Source organism: Lithobates pipiens, unplaced genomic scaffold, assembly GCF_037356315.1.
Source record: "Lithobates pipiens isolate NorthernLeopardFrog02 unplaced genomic scaffold, aLitPip1_a1.2 Scaffold_28, whole genome shotgun sequence".
Lineage (NCBI taxonomy): Eukaryota > Metazoa > Chordata > Amphibia > Anura > Ranidae > Lithobates > Lithobates pipiens.
The window spans coordinates 20,736,777-20,759,395 of NW_027507789.1; the positions used below are offsets into that span (position 1 = coordinate 20,736,777).

General features: G+C 44.4%; 1 protein-coding gene across 2 annotated transcripts in view; it reads left to right on the plus strand.

Moving 5' to 3' along the window:
• The window catches only part of GPS1 (G protein pathway suppressor 1), a 48,298-nt gene extending 25,894 nt beyond the window's left edge, over nt 1-22,404 (plus strand). For both annotated transcript variants that reach the window (XM_077458870.1, XM_077458872.1), the window contains exons 7-14: nt 2,112-2,172; nt 8,048-8,133; nt 8,226-8,320; nt 10,801-10,906; nt 11,658-11,738; nt 16,421-16,558; nt 16,638-16,772; nt 21,614-22,404. In XM_077458870.1, coding sequence (XP_077314996.1) covers nt 2,112-2,172; nt 8,048-8,133; nt 8,226-8,320; nt 10,801-10,906; nt 11,658-11,738; nt 16,421-16,558; nt 16,638-16,772; nt 21,614-21,688 — 777 coding nt within the window. In that variant the 3' untranslated portion in view covers nt 21,689-22,404. The remainder of the gene's footprint in view (nt 1-2,111; nt 2,173-8,047; nt 8,134-8,225; nt 8,321-10,800; nt 10,907-11,657; nt 11,739-16,420; nt 16,559-16,637; nt 16,773-21,613) is intronic.
• The last annotated feature ends 215 nt before the right edge of the window (nt 22,405-22,619 follow it).

Sequence of the window (22,619 nt, forward strand, 5' to 3'; positions counted from 1 at the left end):
TCGGCTGGTGTGGCTATGGAGGCGGGAGATTTAGGAGAGAGCGCTGCTCTGCCTTGGAAGACAGGGGGAGTCCTCATTCTCCAAAGCAATATGTTAAGGAATGTGATTGAGGTCTTTGAATTCAACTGGACACTAATGGGGGGAGGGAGTGGAGGTACCTACTTTTATTATAGATGTAATACTTCTGTCTTCTTAATAATAATATATTCGCATATATATTTGTGGAGAAATGTTTTCTTACTAGACCATCGACTTTCACCTGCTGGGAAAAAAAATTCATAGGTTCCTTTCAATGAGCCTTATGTCACTATTTCCATGAGGTGGTGGGTGTCCGAGTATGGATGCAATGTGATGCTTTGGATTTCAGAAATTAATAAAAATGGTTGAATAGGGCACCAGCCACAATCAGCGCAGCCAAAGTACGTTCTGTCAAGATCAGCATAGCCAAAGTAGGTTCTGTCGGGATCAGCGCAGCCAAAGTAGGTTCTGTCGGGATCAGTGCAGCCAAAGTAGGTTCTGTTGGGATCAGTGCAGCCAAAGTACGTTCTGTCGGGATTAGCGCAGCCAAAGTACATTCTGTTGGGATCAGTGCAGCCAAAGTAGGTTCTGTCGGGATCAGTGCAGCCAAAGTAGGTTCTGTCGGGATCAGTGCAGCCAAAGTAGGTTCTGTCGGGATCAGTGCAGCCAAAGTAGGTTCTGTCGGGATCAGTGCAGCCAAAGTAGGTTCTGTCGGGATCAGTGCAGCCAAAGTAGGTTCTGTCGGGATCAGTGCAGCCAAAGTAGGTTCAGTCAGGATCCGCGCAGCCAAAGTAGGTTCTGTCGGGATCAGCGCAGCTAAAGTACATTCATTCAGGTTCCCCACTGTGCAAATAGCCAAAACCACTGAAAGCCTGCCATTGTAGTGGAGGGGCTTGGGGGCAGCAGCTATTCACTCACAGCAGTCAAACCCAGCAGCAGGAATCTATAGATTCTTGCCACTGGGATTCACAAAAATGTCTAAATACGTGTGAGAAGGGAGTCTAATATGCATTTGCATCAGCTTATAGGGATATCAGACTGAGCCTGTTGGATGGATTGTCTGCCCCCAAGGACACTGTTGAATTGTCACATTCTCTACCATGCAGTATACCAGTAATGGCGAACCCCCAGATATTTTGGAAAAAATGTTTCCATGATGCTCAACTACATTGCAGAATGCATGAGCAAATTGGGTAAAGGAAGTTTCCAAACATCTGGGGTGCCAAGGTTTACCATCACTGCACTATACCTATCCAGGAAGGTAGTGTGGGCCAGGATAGGTAATGAGAAATATTATGTAACTATTGACGTACAGATCTACTGTATGTCATCATGTGGTGGGGAAAGGGGCTCACAGGCAGGCTTTTAGCTGCCAGAATTAGGGCCTCTTAGTCAAAGGAACCCACAATTCCCCACCTCGCCAGTCCTTCTTAGACCTATACTATCAACACTGGAGCAGTCTTTCCTCTGAGTGACACAAGTGCATTTGTCTTTCCATTGATATCACTGACATTTTCTCTCTTCTTTGACACTACAGGTGCAGGATCATTTTACCTTGTCACCACCAGCACATGGGGCATTTTTTTCCTCACACTGATGCCACTTTCGACATAATTATTACCCCACTTGCAGTGTGGGGGGGGGGGGCGCAGTTAGGCATCTTCACCCTGGGCACCAAATGACCTTGCCCCGGCACTGGCTGTACCCCTCCCCTGTGCAATACAAAATGCTAAAAAGTTTTGCCTTTTAGTTCTAATTTAAATTCACTGTGGTGGCTGTAGAATCCTCAGTTACATTTCTACCAGTCAACCCTGTCTGTCAGTCAGTTTAGTGTCTGTGAGTTTTGTGGGTCTCTTCAGAGGCATGCAGTTTACGCTCACCACCATAATTGCTGGTAAGTCTTCGATACAATGGCCGCACTGTGCATGTCCTGACGATTATGTTTTAGATTCTACTCGGGCAGGAATTGTAATGAGCATTTCTCTATCAATACCAGTATGTCAGTACTGCATTCATAATAAAATATATATAATAACACTTGCATCATCATAATAAAATGTATATAATAACACTTGCATCAATTTCTTTTCCAGCAACGGGGAGAAAGAGACAGCCAGACCCTGTCGGTGCTTACAAAGTTAAAGTGTGCTGCAGGTTAGTAGTTCCAATTTCCGCAGTGGCTGTGTATTCCGGGTCTAGTGGGTTGCTCAGTGAGCTCAGTAAGCATAATACAGAAGACGATGGATCATTTTTTAGTAGTATTCTTGTCCAGGTTATTTTTTTTTTTTTTTACCTTTGAGTAATACCAAGTTTAATGGATAAGTCCACCCTAATGCTAAAATCCCTGCATCTACAGACATCCACGATCTAAGACTAACCTATATAGCCCTGTAAAGAAGAAATCCGTATACAGTACATACTTTTTTTTTTTTTTTAAGCCGATCCAGTCTGGTCTCCAGCGGCGGAAGCTCTGCAGAGGACACAGCCGACAACAGCTGTATGAATGGGAAGTGACGTCACCCATAGACTTACTATGGGGCTTCCATTGTCGGCCATCTCCTCTGCACCCGCCTCTACAGTGAAGCCGCCGCTGACAGTTTAGCATGGGATCGGATTGGCTTGAAAAAATGTATATACAGTTGTGCTCATAGGTTTACATACCCTGGCAGAATTTATGATTTCTTGGGCTATTTATTATCAATCAACTGTGTGTACTTAAATCATAATGGCAACAGAAACTTTCCAAATGATCAATCAAATCAAAAGTTTACATGGCCTGATAACATGCACACAAGTTGGCACAAAGGGGTTTGAATGGCTATTAAAGGTAACCATCCTCACCTGTGATTTGTTAGTGTGTGTATAAAAGGTCAGTGTGTTTCTGGACTCCTGACAGACCCTTGCATCTTTCATCCAATGCTGCACTGACGTTTCTGGATTCTTAGTCATGGGGAAATCAAAAGAATTGTCTAAGGATCTGCAGGAAAAGGTAGTTGAATTGTATAAAACAGGAAAGGGATATAAAAAGATAGCCAAGGAATTGAGAATGCCAATCAGCAGTGTTCAAACTCTAATCAAGACGAGGAAAATAAGGGGTTCTGTTGAAACCAACTAAAATTTCGGCCACAACTGCCAGCAAAATTGCTCGGGTTGCAAAGAAAAACCCCACAAATAACTTCAGGTGAAATACAGGATTCTCTGAAAACATGTGGTGTGGCTGTTTCAAGATGCACAATAAGGAGGCACTTGAAGAAAGATGGGGTGCATGGTCGAGTCACCAGAAGAAAGCCATTACAATGCAAATGCCACAAAGTATCCCACTTACAATACACCAAACAGCACAGAGACAAGCCTCAAACCTTCTGCCACTAAGTCATTTGGAGTGATGAGACCAAAAATGAGCTTTTGTCAACAACCATAAATGCTTCATTTGAAGAGGAGTCAACAAGGCCTATGATGAAAGGTACGGAGGTGGATCACTGATGTTTCGGGGATGTGTGAGCTACAAAGGTACAGGAAATTTGGTCAAAATTGATGGCAAGATGAATGCAGTGTGTTATCAAAAAATACTGGAGAAACATTTGCATTCATCAGCCAGGAAGCTGCGCATGGGACGTACTTGGACATTCCAACATGACAATGACCAAAACACAAATATATCCTCAGGAAGGATGTACTGGAAATGGAGTGATGTACAAAGAAGGGCAACAAAGCTAATAAAGTGTCTGGAGGATATTAGTTATGAGGAAAGGTTGTGAGCGCTGAACTTATTCTTTCTGGAGAAGAGACGCTTGAGAGGGGATATGATTTCAATATACAAATACCGTACTGGTGACCCCACAATAGGGATAAAAATTTTTCGCAAAAGGGAGTTTTAACAAGACACGTGGCCACTCATTAAAATTAGAAGAAAAGAGGTTTAACCTTAAACTGCGTAGAGGGTTCTTTACTGTAAGAGCGGCAAGGATGTGGAATTCCCTTCCACAGGCGGTGGTCTCAGCGGGGGGCATTGATAGTTTCAAGAAACTATTAGATAACCACCTGAACGACCACAACATACAGGGATACACAATGTAATACTGACACATAATCACACACATAGGTTGGACTTGATGAACTGGTGTCTTTTTTTTTTTTTTTCAACCTCACCTACTATGTAACTATGTAACAAAGCCAAGTCGACCTGTCATTGACTACAGCAGAATAAAGTGAAGGTTCTGGAGGGGCCATCTCAGTCTCCTGACCTCAATATCATTGAGTCACTCTGGGGAGATCTCAAACGTGCCGTTCATGCAAAACAGCCCAAGAATTTACAGGAATTGGAGGCTTTTTGCCAAGAGAAACAGACAACTTTACCATCTGAGAACATAAAGAGCTTCATCCACAAATACCACAAAAGACTTCATGCTGTCATTGATGTTAAGGGGGGCAATACACGTTATTAAGAACTGGGGTATGTAAACTTTTGATCGGGGTCATTTGGGTAATTTCTGTTGCCATTAGGATTTAAAGATTAAACACAGTTGATTGATAATAAATGGCTTCAGCCAATCACTAACCATGAGTGAAAGAAAAGTTTTTGTGTTATCATTCATATTCTCTGAAAAATGCCCAAGAAATCATAAATCTGTAAACGGTAAAGCGATTTCTTCTTTACAGGGTTCAATAGATTCGTGTTAGATTGAGGATGTCTATAGATGTAGCCATTTTAGTGTTGGGGTGGATTTATCCTTTAATGTCAGTAATGATGATATGCAACTGAATCTTTTACATAATTTATGTAAAATGTATTTTTCATACATTTGAGGAATGCTTATTTTATATTGGCATATTTTATCCAGTACCTGTCTATGAAGATTGTAAATCTGCAATTGTTTAAACTGTCATTAGCAAATTCAGCCACTGGATGGCTCTTCAGCACTACCACATTCGTTTACCTGGATGTAGTGCGGTGGTGGGTTGTGTTCTCTAGACGTGTCCTTCATGAAAGCAAATTAAGATGAAAAGTAACTGTTTTCAGTGAACACATATTTTGGGCTTAGTTGTGCTGGGGATGATTTTGCTAAGGCTCCATTCACGTCTAGGCATTTTTGGGAAATGTTCTGCTCTAGGCCTCAGTTCTAAAAACAAGACAAATTCCATTCATTGTAATGGCCCCTGTTCACATCTGGGAGCTCTGTCGCCTTAAGCAAAACGCCCGTTGATCAAAAAAAAAGTACATGAGCTTCTTTTTTTTTTTTTGGCAGATTACAGGCGTTTTACTGCTTTTCATAGGTGACTTGTCAACTTCAAAATGCTTGAAAAGTGCCCGTAAAATAGCAACGCGTAGATGAGATTGGGGACTAAAACTGGATTAGGCAAAATCTGAAAAAGAACGGGGGATACTACATGTTTGTAGTGTAGGACTTTACATATGCCTTAAAGAACATAAAATGCCAGAAATCTAGTAAAAAATATATTTTATTTAATACAAAAAATATGTAAATGGGTCAGGTAAAACTTACACCAGGGATATGCAATTAGCAGACCTCCAGCTGTTGCAAAACTACAAGTCCCATCATGCCTCGGCCTCTGGGTGTCATGCTTGTGGCTGTCAGTGTCTTGCTATGCCTCATGGGACTTGTAGTTCTGCAACAGCTGGAGGTGCCCTAATTTCATATCCCTGACCTACACACCCACACCTACACACACACTCTTGGGTGTATCTTGACATACAAACTTTACAGTCACATATTGGTGTATATTTTTTGAGTATGCTTGATCTGGTGACACGTTTCGCAAACTTTCGCTTCCTTTAAACCATGCAAGCAAATCAATATTATATGGGTCTCCAATAAATGTGCGTGGCTCACACTTGCATATTGTAATAAAAACATGAAATAATGTAGATAGTATATACATGTGCATATATGCTGTCAAATTGCAGATTAAGATATGTTCCTTACCGACCAATGTGGAATAACACCAGGGAAGTATAGAGATCAAATATATGTATATCCAAATGATCCTATTGTGTCTGGAAAAGTGGATATTCCTCAGGGGTAATCCAAAGGTGGTACTATCATGCCGTTTACACATTGTTCCTCATGACCGCTGTCTACATCTGCTGAGAGAACTATTAGTCGTGCACTCCACAAATCTGGCCTTTATCAAATAGTGGTAAGAAGAAAGCCATTGTTGAAAGAAAGCCATAAGAAGTCCTGTTTGCAGTTTGCGAGAAGCCATGTGGGGGACACAGCAAATGTGGAAGAAGGCGCTCTGGTCAGATGAGACCCTAAATTGAAATTTTTGGCCTAAAGGCAAAACACTATGTGTGGTGGAAAACTAACACCGCACATCACCCTGAACACACCATCCCCACTGTGAAACACCGTGATGCATGATTTTCTTAATCAGGGACAGGTAAGCTGGTCAGAGTTGATGGGAAGTTGAATAGAGCCAAATACTGGGCAATCTTAGAAGAAAACCTGTTGGAGTTTGCAGAAGACTTGAGACCGGGGCGGAGGTTCACCTTCCAGCAGGACGACGACCCTAAACATACAGCCAGAGCTTCAATGGAATGGTTTAGATCAAATCATATTCATGTGTTAGAATGGCCCAGTCAAAGTGCAGACCTAAATCCAATTGAGAATCTGTGGCAAGACTTGAATATTGCTGTTTACAGACACTCTCCATCCAATCTGACAGAGCTTGAGATATTTTGGAAGAATGGGCAAAAACGTCCCTCTCCTAGATGTGCAAAGCTGGTAGAGACATCCCCAAAAAAAACTTGCAGCTGTAATTGCAGTGAAAGGCGGTTCTACAAAGTATTGACTCCGGGGGGCTCCATACAAATGTACCCCACACTTTTCACATATTTAAAAAAAAATGTTGAAAACTATTTATAATTTTCCTCCCACTTCACAATTATGTGCCACTTTGTGTTGGTCTATGAAATAAAATGCCAATACAATACATTTACATTTTTTGGTTGTAACGTGACAAAATGTGGAAAATTTCAAGGTGTATGAATACTTTTTCAGGCACTGTATGTAGATTCTCCTCTGGAGGGAGCTCAGTATTTCCTTGCAGTCACTCAGAATCTGTACTTTAAAAAGGCAAAGGGGTTGATTTACTAAAACTGGATAGTGCACAATCTGGTGCAGCTCTGCATAGAAACCAAAAAGCTTCCATGTTTTTTTTTTTTTTGTCAAAGCTTAAAGTGGTTGTAAACCCTTTACAACCATTTTAAACTAGAGGCAAGCCTATAATTAGGCTTGCCTGTAGCTGCACTAGATCTCTCCTAAACCTACACGGTTTAGGAGATATCCCTGTATATGCATGTGCCGACGTCATGCGGCACATGCGCACTTAAGCCAACTGAAGCATGGCTTCAGTGCCGTTGCTTCAGTTGTACTGTGCCATTCACAGCGGCTCCAGCGTGCATGCACGGTAGTGACATCATCGTGGCGGCTCCAGCGTGCATGCACGGTAGTGACATCATCGTGGCGGCTCCCACGTGCATGCGCGGGAGTGACGTCATCATGGCTCCAGCCAATCACAGCGCCGGAGCCGTGATACCCGAAAGCAAGCCCTTCCGGGCGACATGTCGGTGGCCTGAGGGGGAGAAGAGGATGGCTGCGGGGGATTCGTTCTCGGGTAAGTAATTCATAATGAGCTAGTATGCTATGCATACTGGCTCATTATGCCTTTATCTTGCAGGGTGTGTTTTTATTTTTATTTGTGCAGGAGGGTTTACTTCCTCTTTAAAGTGGTTGTAAAGCCTTTTTGGTGACTTTTACTTAGAATTGCCTAGAATAGCCTAGAATAAGGCTTATCTATAGGTAGTGGAAATATCTCCTAAACGTGCGCCGTTTAGGAGATATTTGAGGCATAGCAAGACTGACAGCCACAAGCATGACACCCAGAGGCAGAGGCATGATGGGACTTATAGTTTTGCAACAGCTGCAGGTCCGCTAATTGCATATTCCTGGTCTAAAGAAACGTTTAAAGACCCTACATCTCCTCTAATGCTGTTTTCTGGTTTCAGGCCTGGCAGAATTAGCTGCACGTAAATACAAACAGGCAGCGAAATGCTTCTTGCTGGCATCGTTTGACCACTGTGACTTTCCAGAGGTAAGTTTCTATCCTAATCAGTCTGACCAATGTACTCAAAGACAAGCGGAATCCCCCTTGTAGTGATCACACTTTCTTCTGCCTCTCCACAGCTGCTTTCCTGCAATAATGTCGCTGTATATGGAGGACTTTGTGCACTGGCCACTTTTGATCGCCAAGAACTTCAGAAAAATGTCATCTCTAGCAGGTTAGTTGCCATGGCACTTCTTAGTCACTGGTTTTGGAATGGCTTGGTGGTAACTCCAGTCAGCTACTAAAAACAGGGGTCTGTCAGCTTGAGCCCAACCTAACAGCTCAGCTCCCCGGCATTTCACCAAGACATTACCTTAGTGTGGGTGGTCGACGAGCCGCCGATCGAATGGCCGACTGTGGGGAGCTGACAGGTGGATCATGCCCACAGCTCTGCTTTCCCCCCCAAGCCTCCGCCTCTCTCGTTCACTGCTGAGCGAAGAGCAGGAGGCAGCATAGTGCTGGATGGAGGGCAGGAGCTGCCTCAGTGATTGGTTACTGAGCAGCTCCTGCTCGCGCCTTCCAACCTGCACTATGCCATCTCCTGATCTTTGCTTTGCTGTACACACGCAGGCAGGTAGGAAGTGCTACTTACACAGCACTGTGTATGTGGGGGGCAGAGGAAACAGCCATTTGGGGGAGGTAGAGGACACTTCAGTGGGAGGTTTGTGAAGGGAGCAGAGAACACTATTTTTCGGGGACGGGGGCAGAGAATACTGCTATGGGGGCCAAAGAACACTACGATGGGTGGGGGTTGATGTAAAAGGGGCAGAGGACACGACGTTGGGGGGGTACAGAACAATACATTTTTTCTTTTTTAGGCTTTTTTTTCCCCTTCCCTTTTTACCTGAAGATCTGGCCAATATCACACTTCCTGTATTAGAGTGCCCCCACTATGAATAAAGGTGCACAGGGGGCACCTTTTGGATAACCGCATTGTTAGTCTAGGCCCTAGACCAGGCATCACTAAATAGTGGTCCGGCCCCATTCACTCTCTCACCCGGACCGCAGTGGTCGTGCCATTTAGGAGCCTAATCTCTCAGGTGTCACACTTTCATCTTCACATGAGCTGACCCCATGAGGAGGGACAGTTCTGAAGGGAGGGCGAGAGCTGCCCGAAGTAAACAAGCGAGTGATTGTTTGCAAAGATGAAGGGTGGTCCAAGCAACCAATTGCCAGCTTGCAGCTTCCGTCCTTCATTCAGATCTGCTGTGCCTCCCGTCTGTGTAAGGTAGGGGATATGTAATGTGGCAAGGGGGAGAGGCGCTGAGTACTGCAATATAGAAGCTGAGTACTCTAGTGTGTGTGTGTGTGTGCTGAGTACTGTAATGTGGGGGGGGCTGAGTACTGTAAAGAGGGGGGGATGAGGACAGTAATGAGGGGAACTAAGTACGGTAAAGGGGTGGTCTGAGGACAGTAATGGGGGGCTGAGGATAGTACTGTAGGGAAGCTGAGGGGACTGAGGACAGTAATAGGGGACCAAGTTATGTAATAGGGGGGCTAAGTACTGTAATGGAGGCACTGAGGACAGTAATGTGGGGCAACTGAGGACAGTATTGGGGTGGCCAAGGGGAAAGTAATGGGGAAGCGTCTGAGGATAGTAATATAGAGCCGGCTGAGGACAGTAATGGGGAGCCGGCTGAGGACAATAATTGAGAGCCGGCTGAGGACAGTAATGGGGAGCCGGCTGAGGACAGTAATGGGGAGCCGGCTGAGGACAGTAATGGGGAGCCGGCTGAGGACAATAATTGAGAGCCGGCTGAGGACAGTAATGGGGAGCCGGCTGAGGACAGTAATGTGGGGGGTGGCTGAGGACAGTAATGTGGGGGGTGGCTGAGGACAGTAATGTGGGGGGTGGCTGAGGACAGTAATGCGGGGGGTGGCTGAGGACAGTAATGCGGGGGGTGGCTGAGGACAGTAATGCGGGGGGTGGCTGAGGACAGTAATGTGGGGGAGCTGAGGACAGTAATGTGGGGGGGTGTTGATGTTAAGCGGTATGAGAACACTACTGTGAAGGGGGGGATGTGCAGTGGACACTGTGGAATGGATGTAAGGATGGGATTGTGATATGGGGCTCAGTTCAGATCTGTGCTTGCACATTTGCTTGCGCGTGTCACAGGTAGGTCAACCTATTAATTTTAAAGGGCTGCACTACCCATGAGAAATGTGGGGAAACAAGTCCCTGCCCCTTTTTAAAATTATTTTTTTAATTGCGCAGCACCAAGCTGCATGGTGCTGCAAGACTATGCGATTTGGCGCACGCGGGTGCTAAAGTGTCGCGTGTTTCTCTGCGGGTCAGGAACATGTGTGAAAACCTAAAAAAAGGAAATTAGTGCAGCCATCACATCTAAGAATTGGTAAGCTGCAATATAATAAATGTTTGCTTTTGGGTTTAATACTGCCCTAAAGGTGATGGCAAAATGTTGAGCTGTACCGCCTCAGAGTAGAGTCTCCAATGTATGTTTTACTTTGAAGTTCTGTTATTTTGTAGGCAATTGTGTTCCAGCTGAAAAGGGTCTGATAAGATCTCTTCACCGTTATTTTAGAGTCTGATGGAGTTTTGGTTGTTCTCAATGCATGCGCTTGCAGTGATGCGTTGGCTGAATGTGGGTGGACATTCTATTGTATGGGTATAAAACTCGTTTTTATCTCCTTCAGTTCTTTCAAGCTGTTTCTGGAGTTGGAGCCTCAAGTCCGTGATATCATCTTTAAATTCTATGAATCCAAGTACGCCTCCTGCCTAAAGATGCTGGATGAGATGAAGGTAATTGTGTAGGTTCCAGCTCATGGGAGACATGGCTTGTGTCTGCTGATGGTCATCCCGAGTTTTGCCTTGTCTGCAGTTTTCCTGATGTCGTTCGTTTTACATGGCATAACATGACTTTGTGGAGTCACTCGTTATGCACGACAGGATATTTATCAAACTGTAAGATGATTAGACATATACTAGACTTGATTTGCTAATTTCAAACAGGTTTTTCATTCCTGTCCAAGTCTATAGAGATGCACAACCCAACAATTAAAGTGTATTTTTTTTTTCCCCCAAAAAAATTGCATTTAAAAGACATAAAATATTGCAACAATCGCCGTTTTATTCTCTAGAGTCTCTGCTAAAAAATATATATAATGTTCCTATATATTTATATATATATATATATATATATATATATATATATATATTATAGCGTGATCCTGCGCTTTACGATGCATATGGTAATATATTTATGGCATGTGAAAAAAAAATGTAATTAAGATAAAGTTAAGTTATAACTAAAAGTTAAAACGAATGAATGATCTGGGGACAGGGTCACTATAAGCTGAAAGAATAAAACAATCATTGGATTGGCACACAGCACAGATAAGTAGCTACTAGCCTATCTAAAAGTATTGAAATGATGGTGCACGGAGTTCGGCTTTGATGTAAATAATTTTGGCAAATCCTTTTGTGTTTGTACCTGAGAAACCTTCCTTCCTTTCTTGTATAGTTTTATAATTTATGTTTTCTAACCCTGCAGGATAATCTTCTTCTGGACATGTACTTGGCTCCTCACGTCCGAACGCTTTATACTCAAATCCGAAACCGAGCTCTTATACAGGTATCCCTCCCTGCACTGTGGTCTAGTCATTTGCTCTTGTGATGCCAACCGCTGGCTCTGCCCTTCCCGCTGTTGTTTCCGCTGTGTCTGTTGCACCATGTTGTGTTCCATTCTCGCCTCCCGCTGTGACTAAGCCTTTTACTTCCTTGCCTGTGCCTTTGTGTCCTCTTTTTATTTGTTATTTACTTACGTGCTCCACTGTGCATGTATTACTCTTGGCAGCTTTTTAGATCTGGCTTGAAACTGCCTCTGGCTAGCAACACTCCACTGTTTAGATTGCCTATCCTATTATTATTGGATGATCATTTTTTGCCTCTTACAGCTGATACAGTTCACTCTAAAGGACAGTGGCATTTTCTCTTTGTTGAAGGACACAACCAGATCTTCATGACGCATAGGCACTTCTGTGGATGAGATCATTAAAGTGATTGTAAAGGGTAATTTTTTATTTTTTTTTCTAAATAATAAGCATGTTATACTTACCTGCTTTGTGCAATGATTTTGCAGAGAGCAGCCCCAATCCTCCTCTTCTAGTGTCCTCTAGCTGGCGCTCCTGGCTCCTCCTCCTTCTCAGTGTGCCACCATAGGAAGCCGCTTCCTATTGTGGCATACCTGCGGGCTCAATCCTGAGCCACACAGTCTGTATCCATAGACACAGACAGCGCAGTTCTACCCCCCTGATCCCTCATCACTGTATTTGATTGACAGCTGCAGAGGCCAATGACTCCTGTTCCTATCAGTCTTGTGTGGAGGAAGAGAGCCGCTGTTCTCAGGCACAGCACTGGATCAAGATCAGGCTCAAGTAAATATAAGGAGGGGCTGCACACAGAAGGTTGCAGAGAATGCATTTAAGGGATTGTAAAGGCAGAAGGTTTTTTTTGCTCAACGCATTTCATGCATTAAGATAATAAAAGCCTTCTGTGTGCAGCAGCCCCCTTTATACTTACCTGAGCCCCATGTCAGTCTAGCAATGTGCATGGGTGCCTTGGCTCTTTGGGACTCTCCCTCCTGGTTGGCTGAGACATAGCAGTGGCGCCATTGGCTCCCGCTGCTTTCAAAGTCAGTTAGCCAATCCATGAGAGGGGCCGGACCGAACTGAACCGGGTGTGTCCATTCAGACATGGAGCTGCGGCTCAGCTCAGGTGCCCCCATAGCAAGCTGTTGGGGCACTCCACAGGAGGGAGGGACCAGGAGAGCCAGTGAGGGGCCCGAGAAGAGGATCTGGGCTGCTCTGTGCAAAACAAACTGCACAGAGCAGGTAAGTATAACATATTTGTTATTTTTAAAGAAACAAATATGAGATTTTACAATCTCACTTTAAGGTAAAAATCCTTCTGCCTTTAGAACCACTTTAAGAACAGTGCTGGTCGTAGGAGAACCTTTCTGTCTCAGGCTTGGAAGGGTAGGAAGATGCAGCTTGGACTTAGCTTCCCCTTCTTCACACACAAATGAGTTTTTCGCAGCCAAGGTTCCTCCACCAAAGACAAGTCCACTGTTTCTTCTGGAGCCAAATGTACCTGGCAGCCCAAGGCCTTGAAGTCTGCTGAAAAGCCCACCTCCACAGTAAGGGATGCCCCCACTTGACTCCAGGTGGGGGGGGGGGGGTGTCTTTTCGGTTCTTTGCAGATTGCTGGTTGTCTCTCATTTCAGACAAATAGGTTCTGGAGATGGCCTCCAGCTGCAAAACTACAGTTCCAGGCCTTCCCTCCAGATCGTTTCTCTTCCTCCAACTTGCATCTCTCACCTCAGTATCTGGCCAACTTGCATTTGGGGGTTCAAGAGCTCCTGGATCACCAGTGATGTTTTTTAATGATCTCATCCAGAGAAGTGCCTATCCGTCATGAAGATCTGGCTGTGTCCTTCAGTGAACTCGGAGAAAATAATTTTATGGCGAGTACATTACAATTATTTCTGCAGCCACAATTGGGTATAGAGCCTGTGTTTCATATTCTTCTGCAAGCATGAACAGTAAGAAATTGATGGCTTATGTCAGCGGGGTCAATTTGAAGCTACCGAGAAGAGTATTGCCCCCGTGGTTACTTTCCATCTGCAGCAGCACATTGATATTAGCGGATTAGAACTGGAACCGTGCAAATCAGGTTCAAGCTGCTTGGTATCTTAGCAATTTGTTTGCTTTCAGATCATCATATAATCACCAGTTTTTCTTTTTCCTTCTGTAGCGAGAGCTGATGGGGGCTTCTGAAGCATTTTGGATAAATATAAACCTGTTTAGGGTTGCTAGATAAAACTATCCATTCACCATGACGTGGAAGCAACGTAAATACGTTAAAAAAATAAATAAATAAGCTGAATCCTGTTCATACATAAATTCTTGTTCTAAATCTATTGAACAATGCACCCTCTTCATCATATTGTTGATTAGCCTGACTCAAGCTTACGCACTTAAAGGGTTCGTTTACCTTTTCAGAAAAAGTGAAAAGGTGAACAAACACCCTACACCCTTCCCACCTCCTCGGTGCCCCCTGTACTTACATCTGTGGGTGATAAGTTGTCAGTGCCCACAAAATCGGTGTATCGGTCCGGGGATTTGAAATCCCCATTCTTGTTCTCTTTTCTGTAGGGCTTCCAGGCAGGATCGGAGAGATTCTGATTGGTCAGGGCTGGCACATAACCTCTTTGACCAATTGGAATTGCTCTGAACCATCCTGAAAGCCCTACAGAAAGAAGGAGAACAGAAACGGGGATTTCAAATCCTCGCACTGCTATATAGGCCGCATGGGTACAGCTTATCACCCGTGGAGGCAAGTACAGTGGGGGAGGGTGTAGGACAGGGATATGCAATTAGTGGACCTCCATCTGTTGCAGAACTACAATTCCCATGAGGCATAGCAAGACTCTTAGAGCCACAAGCATGACAGCCAGAGGCTGAGGCATGATGGGACTTGTAGTTTAGCAACAGCTGGAGGTCCGCTAATTGCATATCCCTGGTGTAGGATGTTCACCTTTTTTTTATTTACATTTTTTTCTTGTGAAAAGGTTGCATTTTTAAAGTGTATCCAAACCCCCCCCCCCCCCCCCCAAAAAAAAGATATATGTGTGTGTAATATATATATATATGTATGTATGTATATAAGTATGTATGTATGTGTGTGTGTGTGTGTGTGTATATATATATATATATATATATATATATGTGTGTGTGTGTGTGTGTGTGTGTGTGTGTATATATACACTGTGTGTGTGTGTGTGTGTGTGTGTGTGTGTGTGTATATATATATATATATGTATATATGTATGTGTGTGTGTGTAGATAGATATAGATAGATATATATATTATGTATGTGTGTGTATGTATATATATATAATGTGTGTGTGTGTGTGTGTGTGTGTATGTATATATATATATATATATATATATATATATATATATATATATATATATATATATATATATATATATATATATATATAATGTGTGTTTGCTCGAATGGCACCTTGTTCCTTTTTGTGCTCATCACTCCTCTCTTCTGGGACTAGGTGATAACCTTTGACTGTTTTGTTTGTTTTTTTTATTCAAAAGAGGTTTTCATTAAACAATATACACACCCAACATATCATTGCGTATTCAACATGCAATACATCAAATACATTCAAAATATAAGGATACGTCTGAGATACAGGTCAGTCTCTACACATATCATTAGATCAAAAAGCTCTTGTTAGAAAAAGATGACGGTTCTCTTTGACAGCTTTTTAAAGGATAAGTTAAATTTTCCGCCAAAAAATAAACAATGACAGGGGCAGGTGTGCATCTCAGGATCCGTATCTTTCCACTAAAGGCACTTTCTGCTAGCTGGGATATATTAAATGCCGCTAGCCTTGTTGAATTTCAATGGCATTTTTCCTTTTTGGACCTTAGATATTCAAGTGCTATTTACCTATTATCAGATGCACACCTGCCCGTATCATTGCAACATTTATTTATTTAGTATGTGTTGGAATTATTCCACATCTTTGGTAACTCTCTAACCACTGGATATTTGTGCATGAGGCCTAGCCCACCTAAAGTTGGTGAGATTCGCTCTCTTCCCCCCCCCCTCCTTTTTTTCTTTGTTATATCGCTGAACCTTGATCGTCCTGAAGAAGCCTTGCAGCGAAATGCGTAGACATACAAGGAGGGCTCATTGTACAAATTGTAGCATTCTCATATGATTTTTATTTTTTGAATACTGTAATCATACATGTACTTTTTTCAATAAATATTATTTTTGTTACTTCTTTATTGTTTCCTTGCCTAAAAAGTCTGACCTTTTGGTTACTTTCTATAGTACCCTTTTTTTTCATTTTCAATAAGTAGGAGGTCATTACTGGCCACTTGTTGTTTGTCTGGCTGTCTGATCTTTGGATGCAGCATTTTGAGTCACAGACATGGAGCAAGTATAGAGAAAAAGATTCCTGAACTCTTTTCTGACTTTCATATGCTGCATGGTTGTTCTGATCTAGGCTCTAGGTTTAGAAGAACTGATAACACACAGGAAAGCATTCGGCTCAAGAGGTCACCAATGTCAGCTCCCATCCTTCTCTTATGACAGGTGTACTTAAAATAATTTTCCCTACGCTTCCATATTGTATGTGTATGTCTCCGATTTTATTAATTGATCCTTTTGTTTATAACCTGCATCTGCCAGTGTTAGAAATCAATCTCTGTTTGCATTTTGCAGTACTTTAGCCCTTACGTTTCTGCGGACATGTACAAAATGGCCATTTCCTTTAACACAACCGTCCCTGCTCTAGAGGATGAGCTAACGCAGCTGATTCTGGAAGGGTTAATTAACGCCCGCATTGATTCTCACAGCAAGGTAAGAACTTCCAGGAGATGCCGTGATCCCTGCTGGGATCCAAGAACTGCCAGTTAACGTGTCGCATGTTCGCTTACAGATCCTATATGCTCGAGATGTTGACCAGCGCAGCACTACATTTGAGAAATCATTACAGATGGGGAGGGAGTTTCAGAGGCGAGCCAAAGCCATGATTTTGCGAGCTGCTGTTCTACGTAATCAGATCCACGTTAAGGTGAGTGCACGTTTTTTACTTCTCTTACCCTTTTGAATGTTTTTGGATTGCCTTAAATTATGGTTATGTTGTTGAGGCATAAAGGGATGTTTTCTGACAGTAAAGGGTTAATCCACCCAAAACTATACTTCAGCCTTTGGTAGATGCTGAAAAGCTAAACCACCTGGCAGTGTCCTTTGTCTCTTTGGGACTTTATTGGTGAGATTTAGACCCCTTTCACACTGTGCTGCCCATAGCGTTGGCGGTAAAACGCTGCTATTGAGCAGAGTTCCCAGGTCTGTACACCTGCTGTGCCCATTATGAGGGGTTCCCACCATCCCTGCACTGAGTTCCCAGGTCTGTACAACTCCTGTGTCTATTATGAGGGGCTTCCACCATCCCTGCACTGAGTTCCTGGGTCTGTACACCTGCTGTGTCTATTATGAGGGGCTCCCACCATCCCTGCGCTGAGTTCCCAGGTCTGTACAACTCCTCTGTCTATTGTTCGGCGCTCCCACCATCCCTGCACTGAGTTCCTGGGTCTGTACACCTGCTGTGTCTATTATGAGGGGCTTCCACCATCCCTGCACTGAGTTCCTGGGTCTGTACACCTGCTGTGTCTATTATGAGGGGTTCCCACCATCTCTGTGCTAAGTTCCTGGGTCTGTACACCTGCTGTGTCTATTATGAGGGGTTCGCACCATCCCTGCACTGAGTTCCTGGGTCTGTACACCTGCTGTGTCTATTATGAGGGGTTCCCACCATCTCTGTGCTGAGTTCCTGGGTCTGTACACCTGCTGTGTCTATTATGAGGGGTTCCCACCATCTCTGTGCTGAGTTCCTGGGTCTGTACACCTGCTGTGTCTATTATGAGGGGTTCCCACCATCCCTGCACTGAGTTCCTGGGTCTGTACACCTGCTGTGTCTATTATGAGGGGTTCCCACCATCCCTGCACTGAGTTCCTGGGTCTGTACACCTGCTGTGTCTATTATGAGGGGTTCCCACCATCTCTGTGCTGAGTTCCTGGGTCTGTACACCTGCTGTGTCTATTATGAGGGGCTTCCACCATCCCTGCACTGAGTTCCTGGGTCTGTACACCTGCTGTGTCTATTATGAGGGGTTCCCACCATCCCTGCACTGAGTTCCTGGGTCTGTACACCTGCTGTGTCTATTATGAGGGGTTCCCACCATCCCTGCACTGAGTTCCTGGGTCTGTACACCTGCTCTGCCCATTATGAGGGGCTCTCGCCATCTCTGGTGAATTTTTATTTACTTTGGCCTAGGTTCACATATGTGCGGGTGCGGAAGTGGATGTAAATCGCACGTATTCCCACAGCCACGCGGAAAATGCACAATTTTCACGCACACGGAAACTGCATTGTATAAAAACATGTGATTTTTCGTGCGGCTAGCATTTAAAAAAAAAAAAAAAAAGGTGCAGGTACTTCTTTTTTCCCTGCAGAAAATGCAGACACAGCAGCACGCATATATATATGAACTGGGCCTTGAGCCCTGGTTCGCACCAATGCAACTTGTCATGCAACTTGACAGTTCAAAGTCGCACCTCTTTTGTGGCAATGGAACCATTGAAATGGCTGCAGCCTGAGTTGCAGCAACTTTGAAAAAGGTTCCTGCACTATTTCTGTGCAATTTCAGTGTGACTTGCATTGACACCTGTTAAATGAAGTTGAACAGATATCGGCAAGCACATTAAATCGTGCTGAAGTAGAGCAACTTCAAAACTGCACTGGTGTGAACCAGGGTTTAAGGATAAGTTCATCTTTGGGAACATGTTACATGTTTCACCCGTTTTTAGGGTGTAACATGTAACCTGTTCCCACTGCTGCAGCCTCTCCCCGAGCCGCTGCCTCTAGTGACAGCAAGCCAGGGGATCTTCTCCCCGAACTCGCTATCACAATTTTAAAAAAAAGTCCACCCAAGCCGCATCATTCATTCATAGTTCTGTGAATGCAAGAACTGCTGCTGTCGGCTTGTAGCTCTCTATTAACTACCAAGGTGCTTTTGAGCACTCTGGTAGTTCAATGTTTCTTTCTGTCATTGTATAACTGCCTGCCCGTACGGGGTACCAGCAGACAATTTACACTGACAGTGTGCAGTAGTCCTGCGCTGCACCCATGATCTTTGTAGGCTCGTAGTAAAAAAATAAATAAATAAACAATGCACGTTCTTTTTACCTGCAAAATGGTGAACTTATCCTTTAATGGGGAATGTAACTGGAAGAGCCAGAATATGCAATGGTGGGCAGGAACACCCCAAACTCCCAGGAGGTCAGGAACAGTTTGGGGAACTATGGCAGGGAGAAGTCACTTGGTGTCTGCCAGATAATATAAGAAGCCAGTGGCAGACTCGTTCCACGAGGCTCAAGGTGTAACTATCACTTTTCAATGGACCGGCCCTTCGCCACATTTAATGTACTAACCATGACAGGTGTAAGAAGGTTAGATTATAGTAAAATCCTTGAAAAAAAAAATACTATGCTTGAAATGCAAGCAGTGTGTGCTCCAAGGCATTTGTCCCTAGGTGCATACAGCACCAAACGCAGGTACCGACCGACGTGCTTTGCGGCTTCATCCAGCAACAGCCTCGCAGCTAGACAGTGTACCTGTACCTTCCACCCACACCAAAATGGTTAAGCGTCATTGCATGGGGGGCTAAATATCTTGTGTAAGATGTGGAGCACTGTTTTGTATTTCGGTAAAGCAGAGGGCACACAGTTAGGAACTCGCTGGCAGATCAACAGGTATTTTTATGCATTATAAAGGGGTTAAAATGGTTGTAAACCCTCCCCCACAACTTTGTCAAATGTAAATCGGCATAAAAAACTCTAATGAACACTGCTTGTAGATATCTCATTACTTGCCTAGTATTGTTGTAATCCCTTTTGTTTAGAATGACGTCACTGAGCATGCCCAGATCTTCCCTGATTTACGACACACTCTGTACTTGTCAGGACTTATTATCAGGACTTCCTTCGGCACACAACACTGAAATACCAGGAGACTGAAAGCTTCCTCCTACACCCCATGTGACATCACATGCAGTGTAAACCAGGACATGGGACAGCATTACTGCAGTCTTATAAGCTTCAGCTGATAAGACTGAAACAGGCAAACACTACATAATCGGCACAGTAAATGCTATGAACTAAAACATAAAAAAGTCAGCTATGAACAGGAAAGCAGGGTTGCCATAGAAATGTTGGATTGAGAAGGAGGCTTGGTTAACAGTACAGGAAGTGCTCAATGTAAGGGCGGAAATACACTCCACTGTGGACTCAGAACACAATACTTTAAGAGGAAATAAAGGGAAAAAAATAAAAAAATTAAAAACACACCCTACAAGGCAAAGACATAATGATCTAGTATCCATAGCATACTAGCTCATTATGAATAACTTACCAGAGAACGAAGCCCCCGAAGCGGTCCTCCGTCTTCCTCTTCGCCTCTGCCATGGATCCCGGAGCGACTTCCGGGTCTTGCGCCTCCGGGAGCCGACACTTGCGGCATATCGCTGCAATCTGTGGCCTGCCCGGTGCGCCTGCGCCGTAGACAGCGGTGGCTGTCTTCAGGTAAATATCTCCTAAATAGTATAGGCTTAGGATATATTTCTTGGTCCTACATGTAAACCTTAATCTAGGCTTACCTGTAGGTCAAAGTGGTTTGTAAGGGTTTACAACCACTTTAAGATGGTGCTGCCTTACCCCTGGAAACAAGTTTTTTAAAGTTTCTTTAAACGGTAAGTACCGTATATACTCGAGTATAGGCCGACCCGAATATAAGCCGAGGCCCCCAATTTACCCCCAAAAAACTGGAAAACTTATTGACTCGTGTATAAGCCGAGGGTGAGACATGGCTGTCCATCCCTGTGTGTCCGTCCATCCCTGTGTGTGTGTCCGTCCATCCCTGTGTGTGTGTCCGTCCATCCCTGTGTGTGTGTCCGTCCATCCCTGTGTGTGTGTCCGTCCATCCCTGTGTGTGTGTCCGTCCATCCCTGTGTGTGTGTCCGTCCATCCATCCATCCCTGTGTGTGTGTCCATCCATCCATCCATCCATCCATCCATCCCTGTGTGTGTCCATCCATCCATCCATCCCTGTGTGTGTGTGTCCATCCATCCATCCCTGTGTGTGTGTGTCCGTGCAGCCTTGTGTGTGTGTCCAGCCTACCTGTGTCCCGAGCCTCCGTCCCGAGCCTCCGTCCCGAGCCGCCGTCCCGAGCCGTTGTCCCGAGCCGCCGTCCCGAGCCTCCTCCGTCCTTCCAGGATCGCCGCTCTTCTCGGCGGCCATTCTAAAATTCAAAAGCCGCGCCTCCGCCTTCGCCTGTGATAGGCGGAACACTGAATTTCCCAGCAGCCTGTGTTCCGCCTATCACGGACATCGTCTCATCCTCGTCCGTAGTACGAGGATGAGCGGATGTCCGTGATAGGCGGAACACTGACTGCTGGGAAATTCAGTGTTCCGCCTATCACAGGCGAAGGCGGAGGCGCGGCTTTTGAATTTTAGAATGTCCGCTGTCTGTCTGCTCGATACGCTGATCGAGCAGTCAGACAGCGGTGACTCGAGTATAAGCCGAGGGGGGCACTTTCAGCCTCAAAAAAGAGGCTGAAAATCTCGGCTTATACTCGAGTATATACGGTAATATGCGATTTGGGCTGGATTACAGTACCTATAGTTTGATAATTACTTATTATAATGGACTAAATGAAAAGAAGCATCAGAGTGGGAGTTTACTTCCTCTTTAAAAACGAAGACGTACTTTTTTATTTTTTATTATCTTATCTGCTTCACATACTGTACATCTCTTACCAGTCTCTAATTAGACTCGTATTTTCTCATCTTTTCAGTCCCCTCCCAGGGAAGGAAGCCAAGGAGAGCTGACCCCAGCTAACAGCCAATCCCGGCTCAGCACCAACATGTGAGTGTCGCTGCCCTGCACTCCTGGCCACTGACACATCACAAGAAGAGTACGAGGGTGGTCAGGCAATACCCCACAGGCATACGACATGTTCCACCCGCTTGCGTCACCTTCCCGTAGGCTGCCTCGGCTGAGCTGTTAAGAACTTGTCAGGAGCTGCATGGTTTTTCTCATCAGTCTCAGTTTATTGGACATGATCACCTTTTGCTCTTTCTGGCCCGAATTCGAGAAGTAATGATGCTGAGTCTTCATCTGGACGTTTCCAGGCAGCAGCTGCACAGGGGCAGGCCACAATTACGATTGAGATGTAAACGGCAGGGAACAGCCACAGTGTCATCTCAGAATTAATGTTACAAAGAGCATTCAGCAGCTTGTGTGCCCCTCTCAGCCTTTGCGTCATCTAACCGTTTCCTTTTTTTTTTTCTCCTTTTGTTCTCCTGCCCACCCTCCCCTTTTTCTCTCCTTTGCTTGTTGCCATCTCCCCTCTCTCCATGCTGTCTGCTGTGCTCTGAACATTAAGCACCCCAGTGAGTCGGCCGTTCTAAGTTTAAGATGCTGCTCCTGTTTATTTTACCTTTCATGAAGACGGGGCATACAGCTGCATTAGGATCCAATCAGAAGCTCCTCTTCCACCTCAAAAAAAAAAAATATTTAAATGTTCCCTGTTACCTTTTGGTTCCTTGTTTTCAATTAAACTTGTTCCTGTTTTTGCGTTCTTTACTCTTTGTTGTTACTTCAAGTCTTTTTACTAACTTGTGGAACAGAGCTGTGATCTTTTCCTGGGAACCCTCAAACTCTCTCTACCTTTTATGTTGACTCAAGTGCAGTGATGGTGAACCTTGGCATCCCAGATGTTTTGGAACTACATTTCCCATGATGCTCAACTACACCGCAGAGTGCATGAGCATCACAAGGAATGTAGTTCCAAAATATCT